We start from the raw sequence: 20,444 nt of genomic DNA on the forward strand, positions 1-20,444 counted from the left end.
AAGCACTCACAGATTATGACTAGCAGCTTACCGGTATCGCTAAAGAGGAAAGTATATAACAGTTGCATCTTACCTGTACTCACGTATGGGGCTGAAACGTGGAGGATAACCAAGAGAGTTCTACTTAAGTTGAGGACAACCCAGAAGGCTATGGAACGAAAAATGATGGGGGTAACATTAAGAGATAGGAAGCGTGCAGAGTGGGTCAGAGAAATAACTCATGTTACCTACATAGTAGTGGAAATTAAGAAGAATAAATGTGCATGGGCAGGACATGTAGTGCGAAGAGAGGATAACCGATGGTCGCTTAGGGTAACAAACTGGATTCCAAGGGAAGGAAAGTGTAGCAGGGGGCGGCAGAAAGTTAGGTGTGCGGATTAAGTTAAGAAGTTCGCAGGGGTAAAGTGGATGCAGCTAGCACAGAATCCGGTTAAGTGGAGAAATATGGGAGAGGCCTTCGCCCTGCAGTGGGTATAGTCAGGCTGATGATGATGACGATGACATTTAACTGTGTACTCAAACCTCATAGTGGGACGGCGAGTAACCGTAAAGGGGATCCCGCGCCTCTGTTGACCGTAAAGGCGAGGGTCTGTGACACAATCATTTTTCTGAAATCTCTCTCAGCCCTCCCCTGCCAGCACAGTAGTAGTTGTAGTGACCCAGTGGAAATCATTTCACTAGACAGTGGATGTTTAATTTTATTCTTCTTCCAGCGGCGACAACAACAACAACAGTGGTGGCTTTGTGATTAAGGGCGCTCTGCTGCTGAGCTCGAGGGCGTGGTGTCAATACTAGCCGCAGCAGCCGCGTTTCATTGCAAGATGCCCGTGTGCTGTGTAATGTCACCGTACGCTGAGCATCATCGCGCGGTCAAAACTACTCTGGAGCCTTCCACTATAGCGATTTTTACTCCCGCCTTGTTTCAACCGCTCGGAAAAAATACAGAACCGTGTCCAAAATATAAATAAATTTTCTGTAGTTCTGTCCCAAATGTCAGGATTTTAAAACTACAGCGCTATAGTACATATATAGTACTTAGCAGTTCTGTAGTTCTACAGGGTAGTACTTAATCTGCAGTACTTTTCTGCAGTCTGTAGTTGTTTAGTACTTGTCTATTGTAAGAATATTCTGATGTTACTATATGGAAAATTATGTTACCACAAAAGGTTAGCTGTAAAAACCGCACAGAAATTCTGTCGTGACAACAAAAAATATTCTCTATTTTTTTCTGACTGGGAACGCCGACAACGGTGAATTTTATAGCCTGTCTAGCTTTAGCGACCGCAATCCTTCCTCGAAAAAAAAAAAAAAAACTGCGTTCGTTGTCTACAGAACATTTAGGGACCATGGTCTCGATAGTTCGGCATGCGTTGGCGCAACGTCCACATTGGCTTCACGTTTCGGTACGCAATTTGCTTCTACCCGCCGCGGTTGCGCAGTGGTTAGGGCGCCCGACTGCTGTGCCCAAGGACGCAGGATCGAATCCCTGCAGCGGCAGCCGCATTTTGACGGAGGCGAAATGCAAGGCGCCCGTGTTCTGTGCGATGCCAGTGCACGTTAAAGAACCCAAGTTGATAGAAATTTCAGAATCCTAATCTGCGGCGCTTTCATAAGCCTGAGTCGCATTAGGACGTAAAAACTTACAAACCAAACCAAACGAACATTTGCTTGCCCCCCTCCTGCTATTTGCATCAGGGTTGAAGTTACGACGAAATATATGTAAATGAAATGAAATGTTACGAAACGTGCTCCCAAGCGTATTTACATTACTCAGAGAAGCGGTACCGAAGCGTGGCTTTGCCGAAGTCAGGCAATAAAGAAAAAAAAAAAGCGTGCCTTTGTGGGGCCGTCTCCTTGTCGTTGATTTTTTGCACTGCGGCCTTGATTTCCGAGTTATTTGTGTGTATGCACCAAACGCAGAGACTGAGCGAAAATTATTTTTTGAAGGATTGGAGTCATATTTAAACAGTGACAAAGTGATAATCCTACTGGGCGATTTCAATTGCGTTTGCCAAGCTTCAGATCGCGCCAAAAAGTCAATTGTACGTGATAAAAGTGCTGATGTTTTGAATTAAATCGTCCATGGCCATGATTTGGAAGATATTGGAAGTTTATTTACTAATGGCACCTATACGCAGTATACCCATTTTCAGGGCAACAGCCATCCTCGATTAGACAGATTGTATGTCGCAGCTGAACTTGTACCACTTTGCACCTTGTACGAAGTTAGACCTGTGTCTTTCAGTGATCATGCCTTAGTGATTGCAACCTCTGGAAGAAAACAAAGCAGGAATCGGTTTAATTGGAATTTTGGAAACTTAATAATAAGTTGTTGGAGGACGAAAGCTTTTTTAACGAAACAGATCAAGAATTAAATACATTACTTACAGCGAAACCGTTGAGCTTCGCTTTAAAATGGGAGGGTTTTAAGCAGGGGGTGAAAATGAGAGCGATAGAAAAAAGCACGAAATCAAGATACGCAAAGAAGCAAAAAGAAGCAGAGCTTCGTAAATAGCTCGAATTTCTGACGTGTATAGAAAACGCCCAACCAGGCGCATGCTTTAATGAGATCAGGGGTGTCAAAGCCCAGCTTGAAAAAATGGACACAGATAAGTATAGTGCGGCAGTTATTCGGGCGCGGACGGAACAGCTGTGGGCGGGGGAAACACCAACAAAGCGTGCGTTATCAGACGAGAAACGATACGCGTGCCGAAAGGAAATACGAGAAATGAGAACTAGCACAGGTATTTCGGCGGACAGTAGTGTAATCAAGAACGCAATCAGTGATCATTTCGCAGATATGCTTTGTCAGTCGCGAAAAACTGAACGGGGCTTCTATAGTGAATTCCTTCCACTTATGCCGAAACTTGAGGAAGAAGTTAAAACACGGCTTGAGCGGCCGATTTCCGTGAAAGAAATTGAGGATGCAATAGATGCCCTGCCAGCAGGTAGAGCCCCTGGTTCTGACGGACTGGGTGCAGCTTTCTACAAAGAGTTCAAACCGGCAATAGCCCAGGCTCTGCTGAAGGTTGTTGACGAAAGCTATGAGAAAAAACGTGTTCCGCTGTCTTTCACAACATCCCACATAGTGCTAATTCCTAAAAGCGATGACCCTGATAAGCGCCTGTTGATGGGGTCTTATCGCCCGATAAGCCTCACCAACGTCGACTACAAAATTTTCATGAAAGTGCTAGCGAAAAGATTGCAGGGTGTTATAACAACGCTCGTAGGCAAGCACCAAACATGCGGCATAAAAGGACGAAGTATCGCTACTAACATACACATACATGATCCATACCAGAATGCTGTGACTCATTTGATGACCGAGTGGCGATGATACAACTAGATCTGGCAAAAGCCTTTGACCGCGTTTCTCACGATGTTCTGTTTGCCGCATTAGATCATGCAAATGTCGGCCGAACAATATTAGAGGGCGTTAGAATGGCATACAAAAACTGTACCACACGGATTGTTGTGAATGGAGAACTCACTGAAAGCCTCCAAGTGCGATCTTCTGTGAGGCAGGGTTGTCCACTGTCGCCATTGTTATTCGCAGCCTACCTTGAACCGCTTTGCTTGGCCGTCCGGAATAATGAATGCATAACGGGATTCACGTTACAATCAGTGCATGTGAAAATCCTGGCTTATGCCAACGACATCGCTGTCTTTTGTCAAATAGAGAAAGTATTTGTGGGGTGACGAATGTAGTACAGAAATTTTGCAACTGCACAGGTGCCCAGATAAACTGGGAAAAAAGCTGCGGTTTCTGGCATGGTAGCTGGGAGGTCACACCCGAACACTATCCTCGGATGCGCTGGTCAACCACTCCAGCATTGTATCTAGGAGTGCCCCTTGATTCTTACCGGGACCCAGATCCGTACTGGCATAACCAAGCATCGAGGGCCAAGGAAAAAAGTGATGCGTGGCAAGGAAGGTCCATGTTCTCGCGTGCCACTATATGTAACCTGTTCCTTACTGCTAAAGTGTGGTACGTGATGAATATTCTCAGTGCTTCGAGGACAAACATACAAAAACTTCACCGTATTTTTGCCGTTTTCATTTGGGCGTCGACTTGGGAAAGGACGAGCCGAACAAATTTGTTTCTTTCCGTACAAAAAGGAGGGCTTGGTCTGGCGCATTTATTTTTGCGACAAGTTGTCTCGCGTTTCATGTACCTTCGTGACCAAAATGATGTCTTCCTCAGAACAGTAATCCAAGTTCGGCATGGTCGACTCCTTCCTAATTTTCTTGTCAGTTCGTGTCTCAATGTAGGTGGTACAGTAAGAGGGTACTTGCGAGAAGTGGTGCTCGCGTACAGAGTGCTGCATGTGCGCTTTTCCATGGAGTATTTGTGCAATGTTAAGCGGAAAAAATTGTATGCGGACCTAGTGGACACAATGCTTCCTGTACCGATATACCGTTTGTCGCACTGTCCAGGCCCAGGAGATGATGTACTCAAGAGAGTTAAGAAGATGCCAATAGCACCACCAGTCAAATCATTTTTCTTTAAACTCCGCACTAGCACATTATCAGTCAAAACATGGATGCACGCTAAAGGCCTGTTCGTCCCTTGGTCAAAAGACTGTTTCTTGTGTAACAGACCAGAGACGATAGAACACGTGTTTTTGGACTGTTGGGATGCCATTTTTTTCTGGGATGTTCTTCAGAGAACATTAAAAAAAGAGCTACCGCTAGATGCATATGACATACGATTTTTACCTTTTCCTAATACAGAGGAGTTTCCCTTTGATACAATAATGCTCCTGGGCCTCCACAGCTTGTGGAAAACCAGAATGCAGTTTAACAATGCAGATATACAAGTCAATCCTGTACGAGAACATTTCATACACAGTGTTGTGCGGTTCAGGGAAGTGCATATCACACTCCCCGAGCAGCCCCAATGGATTCATGTGCTTGACACTTTGGTAAAACTCAAAACGTTTTAACCCGCCGTGTCACGCGAAAGTGTGCTGGCACATTTTATTGTTCATCGTCTTGTTTTGAATGTCCAAGTCGGCAATAAAGAAAAAAAAAGCGTGGCTTTGTGGTAGAGCATCCGCCTCGTGTTCGGGAGGTACCAGGTTCGATACCTGGTGCCGCCGGGTACCCACCGATTTTTCAATAAGTACAAACTTTCCCCCGGCCTGTTGCTCGGCTCTTTAGGGTGAAATGTTTGGAAAAGGGGTCATAGGTCCCAAATAGTTGCTCCAATGTGGCAGTGATCGGTTCCGCCATCGGACCACAATAAGTCCGCCTCGCGCGGCAAAAGCCATAATGTGGCCCTTCTTTTTTTTTTTTTTGAACCATCATTTGGTTCATGCCCCTTTTGCTAAGAGTTTCACCCCAGAAGAGCCGAGCACCAGGCCGGGGGAAATCTTGTGCCCATTGGAAACCGGCGGGTACCCGGTAGCACTGGGGATCGAACCCTGTACCTCCCGAATGCGAGGCGGATGCTTTGTTTTAAGGATATATCTTCTTCACTGCTCCGGCCGAGGGCCTCGATAATACACTCCACTCCATAAGCAAGCGATATACTGCTTATCAGAAGTATGTTTTTATAGTTTCATATTTGTGTAGATTATTTATTTACTTTAGCGGTGCTCAACACGTTAATTATTTGACTAGTTATCGTTATTTTTATATAGTGTATATGCTCGGCGTATCAGGTGGACTCACTGAATACAAGTGTTGGTAGAAAAAAACAAACAAAAACGTGCATTGAAGTGAGGCAGGAATCTTGGCGTACGTTTTTGCTTGTTCACCGACGCTACGTTTTGAACGGAACATACAAAAACTCTGAGAATGTCCCATATTTCAAATAAATTTCAGCGCATTCACTGATACACTACATTAGCGGGGAAGTTCTATTATGAAGCGCAGCGTGTAAATGGACCCAGAAAAAAATCGATGCATTCTACACATCGTTACTATTTAGGAACCACATACTGCCCTGAAAAAAATTCAGAACGTTTTCAGCTGTGTGGCACGCCACTGCGAAGCGGTGAAATTATTCTCCCCCAGTACAAAAATTATTACTTTTTTCTTCTTCTTTTTTTCACGAGATCAACCAACGTTCGCTAGTGCCGCTTACGACAGACATCAAAGCGCGAAGTACCCCTAGCGGGTGTATTTAGGAAGACAGAGAGCTAATGGCACAAGAGCGCAATTTTCTATCACAGCGTGTCGCACACCACATAATGTCCTTGTTGCCACCCATCCAAGGTATACTGGAGGAAAGTGAAAGAAGTGCGGCTTGCTGGATATCACGTCGAATCGAAGAGTGGCCTTCACACACCTTTTCAGCGCTTTTCGTGAGATTGGCAATACGAGAGACGAGAAAAAGCGACAAATGTATACATGATGACGCGGCAGCTTCCTTGGCGGTTTTAGAGAAACTCAGCAATGCTTACACGGAGGCTGCCCTTCAACTCTGCGATAGTAATATACGCGCCCTGTTAAAATGTGAAAGCGTATGTAAAAAAAAAAAAAAAAATTACATGAGTTCAACGCTGTTGAACCAAATGTTGAGCGAAAGCATTAGCTGTGGGTGACCGAGCGTTCTTTTTTTCTTCTTCCTCAGCCAACATAAAAGCCCCGCTTTAACCATGCCATATCAACGTGCCTTAGTGGCCTATAGGGGTAACGTGAATGCCAGGGTCATAGCAGGCTAATTCTGACATAACCGTCCCATGTGAAACGAGAGACTCAAGTTCGCAGCTCCTGCCAGCCCACATATAAAGCCCCGCTTTAACCGAGCAGCATGAACGTGCCTGACGTCACGTATCACATGAGCATCAGCTGTGCCTCTAGCGCCACGCTGACCGCTTTTGTGTCACGTGGGGCTTGACGTCACGCGCTGCGCCGTGGCTGCGACCGCGCAACGCCGACCGCTTGAGTTGGTAGCCCAGCTCTCACCCTAGTGTCACGTGCGGTGTGACGTCACAACGTCACGTGGGTGTGGCCGCACCACGCTGAAGGCTCGAAACTGAGAGTAGTATTGCTTTCGCAATAAAAAGTTTTAATGAACTAAAATAATGCGACTGCTGAAGTTACTGGGTGCTCTACGCAGTTAACATTATACTAGCATAGGTGGAGCGGGTTTCCGATGTCGAGATGTATTGGCGACACGGAGGGCCGAAGTATTTAAATATTGGACGCCTACTTTCAAAAGAGCCCATCGGCCGTAGAAAAATGCATAGGTGAAATTGTATCGAAACAAGTTTACTACAGCAGTGAAAAAATTAGAATAGTGTAGTTATAAGAAAATTAAATATTAGCGCTCATGTTCCACGTAAAGCCTAGATTCTCTCAAGTATTCTCTTCAACATGTGCTCTGCAATCTCGAAGCAGAATCGGAGCGAAGCGTTTATGTCGTTCTTCTGCCCGAGGTAGTACAATAGTATGCAGTAGAGAATAACTGATGCGCTAATTAAGCCTTTTCGCGGCCTTTGTACTCAGTGGAGGCTATAATCGACAGTCAACATCGTCATCATCAGCCGGACTAAACCCACTGGAGGGCGAAAGCCTGTTCCATACTCCTCTAATTAACCCGGTCCTGTGCTAGCTGCATTTACTTTACCCCTGCGACCTTCTTATCCTCATCCGCCCATCTAACTTTCTGCCGCCCCCTGCTACGCTTTCTTTCCTTGGAATCCAATTTGTTACAATAAGCGACCAACGATTGTACTCTCTTCGTACTACATTTCCTGCCCCTGCCCATTTCTTCTTGATTTCCACTAGAATGTCATTTCATTAGAATGCCATTAGAAGCGACACAGAACTTCAATCCGAGCACATTACGTGATCACCGTTTGGCGCAGGCGCTCACGTGTGAATCACGGCGATACAATGCCGCGCAACAGACGAAGAGACGACGCACATTCAAACACAAAAAACATGCTTACAGAAGAAAAAAAAAAAGAAGCTCGCACGCTATAATAACCCCACTAACTCTCGCGAATCTCGCGCCGCTTCCATCACAGCCTCAGTCTGCAAGTTATAGTAGCTCGTCTCATATGAATCGCGTGCTCCAAGGCCACTCAAGCTGCTGTAGACGCGAGAGGCTGCTGCCGGAGCGCGGAACGGAACTAATGCAAGCGTTGCAGCAAGTTACCACGTTCGCCTGAGATCATGCGTCAGCACCTCGGGTGGCCAAACAAAAACCCGCACTTGCGTCTGAATGAAACCGGGACGAAAGTCGGCGCAGTTCCGGCGGGGATATTCTCAATTCCGCACTCTCCTTCAAAAGCGAAAGCAAACACAAAAAGAGGTTTGCGGTAGCACGGGACAGCAAACAATTCAAGAGACAGAAAGCAGTAGGCACCTCTCCCACCTTCTTTTTTTCTTTTTTCGGCGCGACTCAAATAATTTTCGAAGGCATGCGTTTTTTTTTTTTTTTTTTTTTTTTTTTTTTTTTTTTCGTATCCATGCGTTCACCGGCCGCCATTCATAGCGGGACAGGTTTGGCGCGTCTGGGTTCTCGGGCACGGGCTGTGGGGGCGGGAACGGGTATATATACCTCCGACCGACGACGGTAGGCACACATCGAAGCCACGTCCGCCCACCGCATCTTCGGGTACTTCACTGCCAAAGAGACAATCACCATGAAGGCTACGGTGAGTACGCCGCCATTGTCATAGGTAATAGAGCGCCAGGCAACGCCTCTAAGAAATTTGTACATCTGTGGCAAGGCATAGATTATGAAACAGCTTTTCGATTTTCAGATTTTTCGTTTTTAAAAGCGAACGTTTGTGCTAGGCAGCGGCTGATTCTACTTCAATGCGCGAGCAGCGAAAGTACATATAAAACGCTGATAGCAAATGCGCCGCCTAACTCTTCAGATTCATTTCTAAAAAAAAAAAAAAAAAAAAAAAAAATGCACAGATTCTGCCAACAAGGATCACATTTTGTCACGTTTGAGACTCATATTCAAGAATTCTGTCACAGCTGCAAGGTGAACAAAGAGAAAAAAGTCGAGTTGTTTTCTCGAATTCCTTTCCGGCTGGTTTTCATTTCTTTGCACAAGGTCTTGTGTCTTCTGTGAATGCAAGAAGTACCACATTTATTGGTGCCATTACAGTAGACTGTAATAGAGAAACGACTGTTTTTGCCCTGGGCGTATGCCTAAAGTGCATTTTCTATCTTAAGTGAACCCAGCACTAACGCTCTATTACTGTGCCCTTCTTGCAGCTTGTTTTCTTCGCCCTCGCAACTGTGATCGGCTGTGCTCTCGCCGGCTACCTTGGCGGTTATGGCGGATACGGCCGTGGATACGGTGGCTACGGAGGTTACGGAGGCTATGGAGGATACGGCGGCTATGGTGGATACGGCGGACTCGGATATGGCGGTTACGGCGGCTACGGAGGATACGGCCGCGGGTATGGTGGTTACGGAGGCTATGGAGGATATGGCCGTGGCTACGGAGGCTACGGTGGTTACGGCGGCTACGGAGGCTACGGAGGCTATGGTGGATACGGTGGTTATGGCGGCTACGGAAAGCACGGTTACTACGGTTAAAAACGGCGAGCACCACTCTTTCTGAATAAATTCATTTATAAGAAAAGCTTCTGTCTCAAACTTTGCTCTGAATTCCGCGCAGCAATATCACCCTCATGATGCGTCGTGTGCAACGAACGAGATCGGTTCCCTGAATCGTTCACGAAGAATAAATATCGTGAACGTCGTTTGGAAACCCCCGCCGAAAGTTAAAGAGGCGTGGAAAGAGTCACCAGTGAATAAAACAAGGCGAGATTCAGAACGACAACAATATCTCGCGGCGCACTTCGTTTCACGCATTGTCTCCCAGTGAGGCTGATATAGTTCTTAGCACACATTTGTGACCCCGACCACCCCAGAGGTGTCGCTTTAAAAGGTGGACTATATATCAGAAGAGCCGGAGGTAGTCTATATTATTATGACCTTGGACACTCATATATGACACTCAAAAATTCTACATGTCTATATGACACTCAAAAATTCTACATGTAAGGACAAACGTAATTACGTGCCGAGAAATCGCTCTACCGAAAAAAATGTATTTTTGCTGTAGGAAATGGCACGACTTACCTATAGAATAGAAAGCATAAGCTCTGAAAATATTTCGCTGAGGGCGCTACAAGCTATATGTATAGCAAATCAAATGGACGTTTTTGGTTGCTAGAAGTATGACAAATAAAGGAATGCTTCATACTGATTCCAGTTCTATTTTTCAGTCGACGCTTCGGCAGAATTGCCCTGCCTTTCTCAAGACATAAGGTACATGGTTGTTGCTTCGTTTCTTATAGCATTGGAAGTTGAACAGGATATATAAACACAATCAACAGAATACGTTAAATCCATGCGAACCAACAGCGCACGCAAATCTCTCTCTCTCACGCACGCACGCACGCACGCACGCGCGCGCCCACACACACACACACACACACACACACACACACACACACACACACACACACACACACACACACACACACACACACACACACACACACACACACACACACACACACACACACACACACACACACACACACACACACACACACACACACACACACACACACACACACACACACACACACACACACACACACACACACACACACACACACACACACACACACACACACACACACACACACACACACACACACACACACACACACACACACACACACACACACACACACACACACACACACACACACACACACACACACACACACACACACACACACACACACACACACACACACACACACACACACACACACACACACACACACACACACACACACACACACACACACACACACACACACACAGGGACGCGCGCACACGGAGAGGATAGGCCCAGTCAGACAGAGCGCATATGGCGCCGGCCACGAGTCAGGTGTTTACAATAGAGATCGCGGCGAAGCCACAACGCAGGGAGTGGCTCTGATATCCATGAATACGTGTTCCTCTGGTTGAGGAGGAGGAAGAAAAATAGAGAAAGGTGGGGGATAAGTGCTTGTCTGTGATGAGGAAAGGTATAGCCGGTGCTAAGTGGTCGAACAATTTGCGACGTGCTTCCTGCTGCCATAAAAAAATAAGAAGGGTTCAACGCTGCTTAACCGAATGTGGAGCGAAAGCATTAGCTGCCGGTGACCGAGCGCTCTTTTTCCTCTTTTCCTCCTTCGTCGTCTTCTTTTTCTTTGGTTTCTGATTCGTCTTCTTCTTCGGCTTCTTATTATTATTATTCTTCTTCTTCTACGGCTTCTTATTCGTCGTCTTCTTCTTTGTCTTCTTTGCGGCTGTTCAAGGTCATTTGTGGGTAGTGGTGGAAACATTTTATTGCAATTGGAACAAATAGCGGAGGTGATGCCCCTGCATGGTACACAGAATATTATGCGACAAACACATAACAAGGGTTAAAACCACGTGATTTGGGCTGCGTGATCCATTACAAATCAGGCATTTGCAGCAACACTTTCATTCTCGGAAGCCATTCAGGCACTTCGTTTTGTGTCTTCAAAACTTCAATAACACTCGCAACGGCTTCGCGTAAATACTGGCGTACTTTCCTCGCAGCAACCTATGTGTATGTATGTAATTATGTATGTATGTATGTATGTATGTATGTATGTATGTATGTATGTATGTATGTATGTATGTATGTATGTATGTATGTATGTATGTATGTATGTATGTATGTATGTATGTATGTATGTATGTATGTATGTATGTATGTATGTATGTATGTATGTATGTATGTATGTATGTATGTATGTATGTATGTATGTATGTATGTATGTATGTGATGTGATGTGCGTGTGTGTGTGTGCGCGTGTGTGTGTGTGCGCGTGTGCGTGTGCGTGCGTGTGTGTGCGTGCGTGTGTGTGTGTGTGTGTGTGTGTGTGTGGAGTAATTTTCTTTATGTGTAAAATTGGATAATAAATTTGGCAATAAAGAAAAAAAATAAGCCCCTGCATGGCACTTGTGTGCTCCCTTACATGGCAAAAAAAAAAAAACAGTCCTTGAAGAGCAATCCTCCTCATAGCACTGGAAATGATCCGTTGGTCACCGCGGCCACGCCATACGCGACGAGCTGAAACCTGGCGTAATGTTGCTTCTGCAGCAAAAGGCTAAATGCATTTTTCTTTTTTTTTTTACGCGATAGCGTCAGAGGCCCGGTTCACCGAAAACCCGACGTCAGCGCTGTGAGCGAAAAATCCTTAGCATGGCGCCGGCAGGCGGTTGTTATAGCATCGTGTTGTATCGCGATGTCTTGTCGTGGCTTATCGCGTTCGCCATGTCTGGCTGCGCATGCGCTGGCAGCTCATGGTAGAAAGAGTAAGCAATGGAGTAAGTGGTAGCGTAACTCCCTTAGAAGCTTGCGTGTCGACTCTGAGCGAGGCTTTAGTTTGTTGGCGCCTCCTGCGAACTCTGCGGCAAAGCAGACACGTGATGTTGTTATGTCATAAAAGTTCGTGACGTCACAGTGACGTACCATTGGCGGGGAATTTGATTTTGTTTGTTTCTCTTGGACGAAAAAACAATGCCAACGACGACGGAGGCAGAACGATGCTCGGATAAGGCGGAAAAATGGACACCGTAACTGTTTAACCAACTTTACTTGACATGGATTTAACCAACTTTACTTGACATGGATTTCTAAAGTCAACTTTTAGTTTAACTGAAATGTTACGGCCTCTTCAACCACCTTATCATAGTATCGTTCTGGCTCCGTCATCGTTAGCCTCGTATTTCGTCGCGCGTCATATAAACGCATTCTGGGGCTTATTTCTTCGAGGACGTTTCTGAACATAAAGGGCTTTGAAGTGAATTCGGCAAGCACATGGATAAGAATCACATGACTTGAGGGATTTCACTAAGGGCATAAATGAGTGAAGCTGTGTTGCATCGAAAGCCAGGCTTCATTAATTCACGATCAGTTACATAGACGCGTCACGACAATGTAAATCTTGAACTGTAGGAAAGCGACCACCGTTCATTCGTCGGTCATGGTCTTTATGAAATCCTCGTGATAACAAAATGACCTGAGCGTTCGTCTCCAAACGAGATGCGGTGAGATTATTAAAGGGTGAGAGATTTTGCGAACGAGCAAAGAACATAACGGAGTCAAAGAACAAAGAATAATGAACGGCATAACTGTAACGCTAGCGTTAGAACACCCAGTTGTAAGAGATTAAGTAAGAAATTCAAATGGGGATTGCTACTTCGCTCCCTACAACTAAAATCTCGTCCTGTTCTCGATTTCATTCTTTTACTCGCGCTCCGTTTGTCTCTGAGAGGAGTCCAATGTGAGGCTACAAATTTACAACTTACGCATTCATATCCATGAGAAAGATCCCGCTGACAATAGGAACATCCCTGTGATACCAGCTAAACCACATTCAGCGAACGTCGGTGCGGTAATGCGACGCAGTAAGCAAAACATGCAGCAAATGGAGCGGAACGGAAGGCTTTGCGCAATGCGACACGCGGCTTGGGGGCAATAAAGTTTCACCTTCACCGTTCAATTAAAACAGATGCAGCGAGACGCCACTCGTGCAGACTTGTATCCGTAAAACAAGCCGCCACTTTCGCGACGTGCCTGGGAGTCCGAGCTGGCCGATCCGCCGAATCGTGACGCAGCATTGTCCCATCGTCCGAAAATGCGCACATACAACGGCGATCAGTTTCTCATCGAGCACAGTCCTCGCCTTGCTGTAAAGCTCTACCACAACCAGCAGAACGAAATACTGACTGTTTGACAAAGATAACCCACTTTGTACGTAGCACGCAACGGTTGAACGTTGAACCGGGGCCGATGACGCACCCGTTCCGCGAGTGAAAAAGCTTCTGTCTGAGACATATCTGAGCTTTGGGCAACTCTGCAGCGGATACTGAATGGCCGAGAGAGGTCGGTAAAAACAAGCTAAATATTATTTTAAATATTACACGTTTTTTTTCTTACGCAAGAAACGAAAACAGCATTCATTCCTGCGCGTGAATATTATATTTACTTCCTAGTTCTTTGGAGTAACCTTATTTTCTATGGTTTAATATTTTGCCACACAGTTCGCAGGGGCCTTTGCATCGATCATCGATCATCATCATCATCATCATCATCATCATCATCATCATCATCGAGTTGATGCTGCTGGAAATAGGCAGCTGCATGCGATTTCTTCCAAGTCGCGCGACCTGTTGCATTGACCTTGGGCCATGGAGGAAGAAAAAAACTAGGAGGGAGCGCGCGCAGCCTCCGCAAGCCAACCTCCTCTGGCGCAGCTCCGTTCTCTTTCTTGCGCTCAATGATTCTTGGGAATTTAGCCACAAAAGCAGCAGGGTACATGGTATTTTTTAGGGACTTTGGATGGTCCCCACGGAAAGCCTACCGGAGTGGTCTGCCGAAAGTTGTGCGTCTCGTCGTAACACATGTTACTTTGTTTACAATTGTTGCATTGTACTCCGTATTTATAGGCACACAAGTGAGAACTGCAGGTGGCCTTTTCATCTTTGGTTTCGTCAGGGAGACTACGAATTCGATATAACATTGCATGCCTCGGGAACTGGCTTCAGCATAACAATGTGTATTTGAGGTCTACATTTCCTACATGTATTTCTCGGGGAGTGCGCATAACAGGGTACTCGCCGCTGGAGCGACAGCCCCGAGAGGTATATCCCTGTAGTTCTTGCATCCCGGAACGCAGCATTTCTTATGGCAGTACTTTTTGTTGGGCTAGTTAGTTTGATTCCATGCTTGCGGGACTCGGCGCACAAAGACAGAGCACAAGAACATAACGGACGACAGGACGAAGCGATGATCAGCGCTTCGTCCGCTCGTCCTTCTTGTTCTCGCGTGCTTCGTCTTTGTGCGCCCAGCCCCGCAAGCATTTCATGTGGCGCAGCTGAGGGGACCCAGCCATACTTCGAGAAATAAACGGGTGCATTGCGCGACGGCGGCAGCCCCCAGGGGATCAGCCCGTCTGAACGTCCTAAGTTCCATCCATCGCCTGCTCGCAGTGAGCGCCTCAGGTTTCTAGTGCAGGCGTCGTGTAGCGAAGGCCACGCGAAGGCATTCCTTCAGAGCGAAGCATGCGAAACCGCAACCGAAACCAGCTACCGGCTACCGCTTGCCGTATCACGTGACGGCTAATTTCCCATGATTCTTTCTATTATATTTTTTATGACTAGGCTTCACTTTTCAGGCGCGGCGCTCCCTCCTAGTTTTCTTCTTCCTCCATGCCTTGGGCAGTTCACGATGTGTATAAAACGGCGTGTAGATTCAATGTACGTGTGTTGTTGGTTTGAAGCTGCGAGCGGGCACCTTGTAATAAAGCTTCCTGTTCCCTGGCCTGGCGTCTGGATACAATACTTGAAGCTGACATGGCCGAGCACTGAATAGACGTTTAGGGTTCTCATTATGTTTGGCAGGAGCTGCACATTCGGGCCTCTACTTTAATGTGGAAGGGTGATATCACAACTCCTGCCAGGGCCGTTGCATTCACGTTATCTCTAGGTTACGTAGGCACGTTTACGCAGCTTGTTTAAAGTGGGATGGTAGCCTACGCTATCGCGTCATATCCTTAATGGTGGAGCTTAAGTGTTTCTCATATTTTTTTATACATAAAGCTCTTCCTCTTCGGGCAACATCGGATCTCTTTTCCTAGGGTATAGGACACCAAGCCGGAGATCTCGATGTCATCGTTAGCTCATTCCCTACACGAAATGACGCTAAGGAAAGAAGTAACATTCCGCATGTCTAGAAATTGTTGAAGATAACATTGCAGCCTGGTATGATTTTGTACCAGTACCACTGGTACGCGCCCTCTCATCGTCATTGCCGGATAGATGGCGGAAGTATATATTGTCCCGGAAAGCCATGCAATTTTCGAAGCTGATAGCATATAGACGCGGTGCCAGCTCCTTTCTCAGCGTTGGTGCTTTAATATCACCGGATTAATGTCGTCGTAAATGGCGGGTGGCAAAGCAGAGCGCAGTTTGTAGGCAGAGTTCTGGCATCAGCAATAACATCGGCTTTTTCACCTTTGAAGCGCAATGGACAACTTCTAAATAGAAATTATTTCTACACTCGTACGGATGCTTACCCAGTATGCCATAGAAATATAATGTTGCTATTTCCAGTAATGTTTACACTTCGGCCAATTTTTCAATTAATTATTTGATATTACAAAACTGGAAAACTATCCTTCCTAAAGCATTTGTACACTATTTGGACAGTAAAACGTTTACTTTAGGTAGAAACAACAAACGGCGCCTGAAACACCGAAATGCTCTATATTGGCGACAGACAGACTGGAAATGTACGAGTAAACCAGATTCAGATACGCACGTACTAAGCACTCCGATCCTTATTCCTATCTAGCGGACCGGATATACAGCGCTCCCAAACGCACGCGCAGCGATTGAAGAACCAGTTATAACGGCCTACATCGAAGGCCATATTTCCGCATCTCGTGGCTGAAGAAAAGAAGGACCCGTTGCTGATGCCATCGTAAATCCGCGTAGAGTCACTCTTGTCCACTTAACTTTACCTCTGGTGCAATGGTGTAATTCAAACGACCGTGATAATGCAGAGGCCTGGCACCGATAAATGTTCGTCTAACTCTTTTGTTTAATGGATTTTACGATTCTCTTCCTGCCTCTACCACGGTGACTTCGTTTAGAGCACTTATCGCCGATAGCGATTACTGTTGGCGCTTTGCGATAATGACAAATTTAATTTCTCTCTTTTTTGAGCGGGATGCTTTCAGGTGCAGTGCCTTCATAATCTTTTTTTTTTTTTTTTTGCGTTCAAGTGTGATCAGGACAACACCCTGTGATGAGATTTGTGCTTCGGTGAAATTCTTCACAGTTCGGCACACCAGCAATCTACTTTTATCAGAGCTCAGGTTAAACCTCTCGGCGTAAACATCTGCAAGAGCTATTTACACTGGATCGCCAGCGCATTTAGGGTTTCCTTTAACTAGCACCGAACGTTTACTGCGGATACTGAGATTCTTGTCATCTCGAGGAACTCTTTCAGTTTGTTTGTTTTTTTCTTTTTGAATAGCCATTCTTGCTTTACGTTCAATATCAGGGCGAGATTCTTTGGTAAGGTTACTAATCGGATGCTATGTGGAATTTCCAACGCAACGAAAGCCCTTATTTTTGTTCGGAAGTGACTTCGACGCTAGGGTAATTAATTCGTTTTTCTGAAGCTGGAAGTTATACTTCGACGGGGATTGTAAAATAGGGACGAATTTCGCTATCAACAAGGCAGGCGTCTGTAGCAAAATCGTCCCCGATCGATACCACGTTAAGATGCCCTTCCTAGAGAAGTAATCGTCGTATCTCTGAAATTCTAGCGTTTGGACCCAATTCTAATGCAGTAAAGTAGGCCATGCAAGAAATAAAACTTTAAACAACGGCTATTTCAGCTAAAGGTAAACACGTTTGTAAAAAAAAAAGGAAAATAAATGCGAAGGTTCCGAACCCGATGAAGCCAACTGGGTGCTATTGGGAGTAAAGTGCGCGCGTGATTCTGCAGTAATTTGTTTCATTCCTTAAAATGTGTTAGTGTGCATATCAAAATTAGGTCACTTTCTGATTATTGTTATAGGAATCAAAGGTAAATTATGAAATCGTAGATCGAAAGTGATGATCGCGAGACGCGTCTCGGAGAACAAATTTTCTTTCATCAGGAGCGCTGTTCCCGAGGCCCTTCCTATTCGCACTGGGTGAAAGGTGTGATCTAGCAGCCGTGAAGTTGTAGCCTTATTTGCAGGCGGTAATACCGCTGCGTAAATAGTACTTTTGCCGAAAATATTTCAGGCAGCTAATTTTCAAGCAATGTACCACTTCTGAATTGACACCTAATTCAAGAAGTTAATAAATGCAATTGTGTATTTCAAACTACTCCTCATACTGAGAAGATCTCAGCTCAGCTTGTCGAAATAGTCAAGACGAAGGCTCTGGAACCGTTCTTTCACCAGCTCATTTATCCTCTGATCCTTTATTACTGTCATTGGTGACGTCAGCCGTGATAACCCGTAAACGAGGTCACTGCAGCCACAAGGACCAAAGGCAAGGCTCGCTCCATGGAGATGCAAAAGGACAGTTGCAAAAAACGGCTTGTAGATGTTCAATCTTACTCGCCTTTTTTGGTGATGGCTACCAAGTGAAAGGAATAGGAGCCATGTACGTACTACGCGCGATGCACATGGAAGCAAAATAAATGCTCGACTGCAGCAAAGACAAGGTAAGAATACGTGCCATAGGTGAGCAGCTGTTGCCAAGTTTACCCTCAAATATATCGTTCATTCTTTGTGAGATGACACCGTTACTCAAATCTTCCATGACAATTGTAATTTGAATTTGAATCTGGAATTTATTTTTTTCTGACAGGCGCGTCTTTCTCTACCGGCTAGTTATGCCGGTAGAACGCAAGAAAGCAGCAAATATTTCTTCTCTTTATTTTTTTTTTGTTACTACTTCGTCATCTCAGCTCAGTCATTTCAGATCACCTGATGTTCTTTACTAACCTTTCAGAGATTTCTGTGACTGTGAGACTGCATTTTTAAACTCCACTACAAAGTAAAAATGCATGAAGGATGTCATATGCAAAAGTAATAATCAAGTTGGGCCAGGTACAAGAATCAGCAACCTATCATTGCTCAGCATGACAACATAGGACAATACAGGGTCAGGACAGGTAACTATACATCTTAATAATTAAAAACGAGAAACCGTCCACAGCTTGCAGCGTAACAAAGGACTAATAATTTTTACTATCCTAATTCGAAGGTCTCATTTATCAAACAGCTGCTTTACTCCAACCAGCACTAACCCATTTATATTATTCTCCTCATCAGTGACTCTTTATCATCTGAATAATTATTCCGAGTTATTTGTTCTATTTACCTGCAGCAGCAAAACAAATAAAAGGGAGGCTGAGCACACCACGACATTTATTGTTCCCACTAAGATATTGATTGTCGGCTCTTTCTGGTTGCGGTGAATTTTTTCTGGCTTCAAAGGACGCATTTAGGGACGAAGAAATTTCACTTTGGAATCTTCCACCCAGTGGATTCAAACTTGTCACATCCTTACCTGAAAAGGTGTGTTGCCGCCTTTTTCAGACGAATGGCGGCGTAACGTTGCCTCCAAGATCAGGTACAAAAATTGGTGCCGACGGAAGCATCTCGGTTGCGATATCGGCCGTGGATTGCGGCACCTAAAATTGGGTTTCTTGGACATTTCTAGCCTACTAAGACTTTGTTTTCACAGACAGTAGAGCGTTTTTAATTATAACCCGGTATACTTTACCGGTACAGATCATCCCCCGTTCCTCCTCAGCGTCTCTTCAAATTGAAACTGACACTCGATTATGAATTCTGTTGCAAAATGTACAGATACCTACGCAAAGAAATTAATTACAACGTGCAACTTTTAGCATATCCCACCATGATTCGACCAGTTCTAGAGTGCGCCTCTGTTGTATGGGATCCGTACCACGTGAAAAACCTCTAGCAGGTGGAGCGCATCCAACAGCGTGCAGACAGGTTTAACTCCCCCGATTGCCGAAAACGCTCATCCGTTACTAATATGCTGAGGCAGAATAAGTTGGAGCCGCTCCAGTTCCGCAGACAGATTACCAAGTTAAAAGTTTTGCACTTTACCTATTTTATCATAACAAAACATGTATGTCAGGAGGATCATATCTACTTTCTGCACCGCAAAGATCATCAAGGCTGAACCACACATAACTGATCAGGCCATACAATGGGACTAAGCAGTTTCAAAAATACTTTTTTCCATGCGCAGTCGAACAATGGAATCGCCTGCCTGCTTCGATTGTTGAATGTACTAACATTGATGCTTTTGAGCACTCTGTTGAAGCATCTTTTGTAACCCTCTCCTGCCGGCAGGCAGCACTGCTTCCTGCAGTATTTGTAAATAACTTATAAAAAAAACTATAATGCCGAAAGATTGCATTCAGCCACAACAGACTCTACATTGCGAAGTAGTGTACGGAAACTTAAACCTCCTCAGCTCCGTCGTGCACCACTGAAGGCTGTCACGAAGCTCTTGGCGCTACGCGCCGCCGAATATGACGACGAATAATTCGCAATTATTCCTAATCTGCTCCCTCGATCTAGCAAGCGCGCTCCTTTTATCAAAGATATGTCCTTGCAGTTGCAATAGGTGTGACTTGTGGCACTTTAATGAGCGCACTTTGTAGCCGACATTTCAGAAACTAAATGATGCCCGTTCACTGCTTACTTACAGACAGTTCACGGATGCAGCGCAGTCAAAACATGGTCATAAAAGGAATACCGTTGTAAACAGCAGGCGAGTACACTAGTTGATCGCTACTGGGGGTATGCCAGGCAACAGCTGCCGATAGCATCTCATTTTCCACCAAGAAATCGCTTTCACGTTTGCAGTATATA

The 20,444-nt window shown here is 45.3% G+C and overlaps 1 protein-coding gene and 1 long non-coding RNA gene across 2 annotated transcripts in view; one reads left to right on the forward strand and one right to left on the reverse strand.

Annotated features, from left to right (window-relative positions):
- Positions 1 to 20,444, reverse strand: part of LOC146186370 (uncharacterized) — a 378,918-nt gene that overhangs the window by 60,921 nt on the left and 297,553 nt on the right. The window lies entirely within an intron of this gene.
- Positions 8,465 to 9,562, forward strand: LOC146186374 (uncharacterized). Its single transcript, XM_084607136.1, has 2 exons — positions 8,465 to 8,615; positions 9,190 to 9,562. Exons 1-2 carry the CDS (start codon positions 8,604 to 8,606, stop codon positions 9,514 to 9,516), a joined length of 339 nt encoding a protein of 112 aa, XP_084463262.1. The 5' UTR covers positions 8,465 to 8,603; the 3' UTR covers positions 9,517 to 9,562.

Source organism: Amblyomma maculatum, chromosome 6 (genome assembly GCF_055883805.1).
Source record: "Amblyomma maculatum isolate TAMU_Amacu chromosome 6, ASM5588380v1, whole genome shotgun sequence".
Lineage (NCBI taxonomy): Eukaryota > Metazoa > Arthropoda > Arachnida > Ixodida > Ixodidae > Amblyomma > Amblyomma maculatum.